At 41.7% G+C, this 4,685-nt stretch overlaps 1 protein-coding gene across 1 annotated transcript; it reads right to left on the reverse strand.

The window, feature by feature from the left end:
• Positions 1-248: 248 nt before the first annotated feature.
• LOC143017695 (serine/threonine-protein kinase Chk1-like) lies at positions 249-944 on the reverse strand. The gene has a single exon (XM_076172444.1). It carries the CDS (start codon positions 942-944, stop codon positions 249-251), a length of 696 nt encoding a protein of 231 aa, XP_076028559.1.
• Between the last annotated feature and the right edge of the window lie 3,741 nt (positions 945-4,685).

Raw genomic sequence — 4,685 nt, forward strand, 5'->3', positions numbered from 1 at the left:
ACTTAATTATATTTCTAGCTACAAGGGACAATTTTATTCAGCTGAGGGGAAACCCCTGTATTTAAGGGCCATAGATAAAGCCGTGCCAAATGTATTAGGCAATGATTTCACCTTTTAATTTTTCTTTTTTCGAATTTATTGTAGATACTTTTTGTTAATTATACAACTTCTTCCATTAACCAAGGATCCATGCGTTTTTCTCAATATCACTGAGAGTCGCTCTTTCCTCAGGATTTGAAACAATGATTCTATCGATAAGGCAAAAAATTCTTCCTGGAATTGATTTCCATGGTTTTTCCTTTCTGATTTCTTCGGTCGAATACGAACAGATTGCATAGTTTGTGTCTTTGTTCGTCTGAGGGATCTTCCAGGGATTTTAACCAGTTACGAGTCTCGAAGAGCACAATGCCGCAAGCCCACACATCGTTGGGCTCTCCCAAGTATCGTCCTGTGAAGACTTCGGGGGCGATGTAGGCTGAAGTCCCGCAGATTTTTGTCAGGAACTCGCCTTTGACGAACTCGCCAGCAAGCCCGAAGTCTCCGATTTTAAGATCATCATTCTTGGTTAGAAAGAGATTTTCCGGTTTCAAATCTCTGTGTACAATATTTCTGGAGTGTTTATATTTCACTCCTCCGATGAGCTGCTTGAAGTAGAGTCTAGCCCTTCTCTCTGAGACTCCTTTTTGGCCTATTCTGTCCTGTAGTGTATCGCTATCGGCATATTCTAGGAAAACGTACGTGTTTTCCGAGTCCCTGTATTCGCCCAGGAAGGCTACGACGTTCTTATGATCCAGTTTGCAATGAATTTTAACTTCGAGTTGTCGTTCAACATTAAAAATTTTGATGGTTTTTCTGGCGCAAATGAAGCCGGAAGAGACGCCCTTTACAAGCTTCACGGTGGCATATCCTCCTTTGCCGAGGTGACGTACTTCTTTCCATCTCATTTGTGAATGAAATGTGAGTGAAGCTTTAAGTTTCTTCGTAGTACGTACAGTTTCATCTTTCAAATGAGAAAATTTCCTTTTCTTTGAATGCATCACGTACCTCTTAATCTCATCCAAAACAATTTCGACGATGATGAGGCTCCGTAGGATGCTTTTGTCTGTTTCGTAAGTACTTTTTCTATTTGCTTTCTGCACTAGGAGCTGTCCAATCCTTTAGTTAAAGAATTCAAGGAGGACCATAAGCTCCATTACAGTGCAGACGTGGACAAAGGCTCTGACTCTCTGGTCCAAATCCCTGTCCAAGTCCTTCGAAGTGTCCTCGGGTTCCATGTTGCTGTTCTCTTGAAAGTCGCTGTAACATCTTGAGAAACCGTCCGAGCGCATTTCCACAAAATTATATGACTATTTTTGCTCAGGTGTTTTGCGTACGAGAATGTCCCAGAAAACTTGGATATGTCTTGTAACCAAACAAGTCACCCTCATTGCTCTTGAAGAAATGGCCGTTAGTCAAGTCAGCCAATAAATCAGCCAATATTACCATTACCATTACATTGACATTAACATTACCATTACCAAGTCAGCCAACATTACCATTTCAGTAAACAGTACTGAAGTATTTTGTTCGTGCTAACCAGTCTTTTTAGCCTTGGAGACAAGGTCAGAAAGAACAGGAGCTTTAAGGGTAATAGTAGAAATGAAGAATAAGTGGTGTGTGTGTGTGTGTGTGTGTGTGTGTGTGTGTGTGTGTGTGTGTGTGTGTGTGTGTGTGTGTGTGTGTGTGTGTGTGTGTGTGTGTGTGTGTGTGTGTGTGTGTGTGTGTGTGTGTGTGTGTGTGTGTGTGAGCCGATATGACAGTGTACTTGTATTATATATATTTCCTGTAATCAATGATTTTCCCTAACCGTAATTTTCCTGTATTTGTATTATAGCTGTCAGCTTAACTCATATTTTCTTTATAATATTTCATTTTTATCATAAATCAAAGAGATTATTCCTACCTATATAGTGTACTGCTACGATAATTTCGCTTAAAAAAAAGCTGTTGAAGCAGGAGTGTGTGTGTGTGTGTGTGTGTGTGTGTGTGTGTGTGTGTGTGTGTGTGTGTGTGTGTGTGTGTGTGTGTGTGTGTGTGTGTGTGTGTGTGTGTGTGTGTGTGTGTGTGTGTGTGTGTGTGTTTGTGTGTGTGTGTGTCTTTCACCTTGGTCTTTGGATCACGTGTTGGATTCGTCATCGACGGATGTTTCCCTCCCGGAAGAGAGCTCAGAGATCGTATGACCGATCTATGGGTAATGCTATGACCTTACACGCTCACACCCCCCAATTCCCCGCCCACGAGAGTTGGAGTAACGACTCGAGGCGCAGAGGTACTGAAATTATTTCACCCCTGGGCAGGATTCGAACCCGGACTGCCGTAATGGCAGTCGGGGACTCTACCAACCGCGCTACAGAGTCGTGTGTGGAGAATCTCAATCTTACGATTCTCGTTTGTTATATTTTTACTAACTATAAGAGTGTCAATGAGGTTTAGGAACTTGTTTACACCATATGTGTTAGACTCTCCTGTGAATTTTGGAATATTTGTATTTGATGTGTGAATTTCGTGTCTCAACACGTTAGAATTCTGAGGGGTACTCATACTTTACTAATACCTTGCTTTAGCCTGGCTGCTTGCGATGTCGCTTCGTGATGTCAATGTCTGGTTTGACGTCCTTCTACGGTCTTGTCATTCCTCAACGACGTTGTTCCTCCTCCATCACACACTCTGCCTTGAAGACCGCCTTGTAGATGATGATCTCCTTGAAGAATCTTGAAGAATGCTTGTTCCCAACGTAGCAGTTACTTGAAGTTGTAGATTTCTCTCGTAGTCGTAATACACTCTTGATTTTGGTTGTCTTGTTCCCGTAGACTTCTGGCGCCACTTCTCTTCGGAGGTGTTTAACACCCAGTTCGTTCCACCGCTGAGCACCACTTTCACCTCCCCTAGTCACCACTGTCACTTAAATTTGACTTGTAATATCACTCGTCTCGAGGCCCCTTGCCTCTCGTTACGTGAGGTTCACTAATATTCAAGTTCCTCTTAAGTAGTAGGCCCAATGCCTTCTTTTTCCTGTAGTCTCACTATTTTCTAGGCCCCATGCCTGTTCCTCTCGTCCTTTGGGTTAATAAAAGGGAGGTGAATTTTCTTTCTTCTTTCACTGTAATTTCACCTTCAGCTTACACTCGGGATCTCTTTTCTCTCGTCTCTACATCGTCTCCTGATCCTCTCTCTACACCCTCTCTATATCTTCTCCCTATATCTTCTCTATAGAACGTCTGAAGAGATCCCGTATCTTACGCTGAGCTACCTTCGTCTGACGTCACTAATTTTTCTAAACCAATCCCCGGTGACTTCTCAAATAAATGTCACTCCTTATGGGCGTGACTTTGAATTCCTGCACCAATAGTTTTTTTTCTCCTTCTGCACCTTGCACCAATCCGGAAAGCCATTTCAATGCCACTAGCAAAAATTGTTTACCTCAGCATTAGTCAAACGAAGGTAACCTGCGCTTACAATGTTGTGATTCATAAGCGATTATAAAAACAGTCACCACCGTCGGTGTGTTTACATAGACAAACGTCGCCCTCACCTAGACATAACATTGCCCTCGAGCAGGCGTCGAGTCTGAATTATTCTAATACCCTAGCTCATTTCCATTCGTACACTACCGGCCTCTTACAGTGTGTGTGTGTGTGTGTGTGTGTGTGTGTGTGTGTGTGTGTGTGTGTGTGTGTGCCGTGTGTGTGTGTGTGTATAATATATATATATATACATATATATATATAATATATACATATATATATGTATATATATGTATATATACTATACATATATATGTAAGAGGGAAATAAGAAATTGGTCGGGACGACCAACGGTAGCTGCCGAGCCCTGTAAGAGGCCGGTAGTTGTACGAATGGTAATCAGGTTAGGAATACATGCTGAGTCAACAAGTAAAGATTCGACGCCTACTGTTGTTAGAAACAAAGATTGGAAGGCGTCGTTCTGTCTATGTAAACACACCGACGGAGGTGACTGCTTTATAATCGCTGATGTAATCTAAACTGTGTTAGCTGCAGACCACCTCCGTGAAGACATACCACTTGCGCAATGACGTCATGTTTTTGCTTCTATGCTTTTGCTTATGCAGCAATAATTCTAGAAGGACTGTAACAGCCTCTCGGATTGGAGGTAAATGGGTATGTATAGTAATACTATTGGCTTTAAAAGGAAAAGACACGCCCTTAAGGTGTGTCACTTGTGTTGAAACGTAAAAGACTATTGGACGAATAAAAAGTGACGTCTGAACGAAGGTGCTCTGAAGTATTGGAGAGAACCGGTGGGCACTCTCTGCGTGTAGTCCGTTAGTTTAACAAGCAAGAAATTCACCACCCTTTTATTAATCCAAAGGTCGAGAGAATTAGGCATGGGGCCTAATGAAATTGGAAACTAGTGAGACTAAAGGAAATACAAGGCATAGGGTCTACTGCATAAGAAGAACTTGAACATTTAGTGAAACTCACGTAACGAAGGCAAGGGGCCTCGAGACGAGTGGAATTACAAGTCAAATATAAGTGTAATGGTCGAGGACCGACAGTGGTGGTGACAGTGGTGACAAGGGTGGTGAAATATACATGTATATATATATATATATATATATATACATATATATATACATATATATATAATACATATATATGTATAAT

The sequence above is a fragment of the Oratosquilla oratoria genome, chromosome 33 (genome assembly GCF_046742065.1).
Source record: "Oratosquilla oratoria isolate Oo_2021 chromosome 33, ASM4674206v1, whole genome shotgun sequence".
Taxonomy (NCBI): Eukaryota; Metazoa; Arthropoda; class Malacostraca; order Stomatopoda; family Squillidae; genus Oratosquilla; species Oratosquilla oratoria.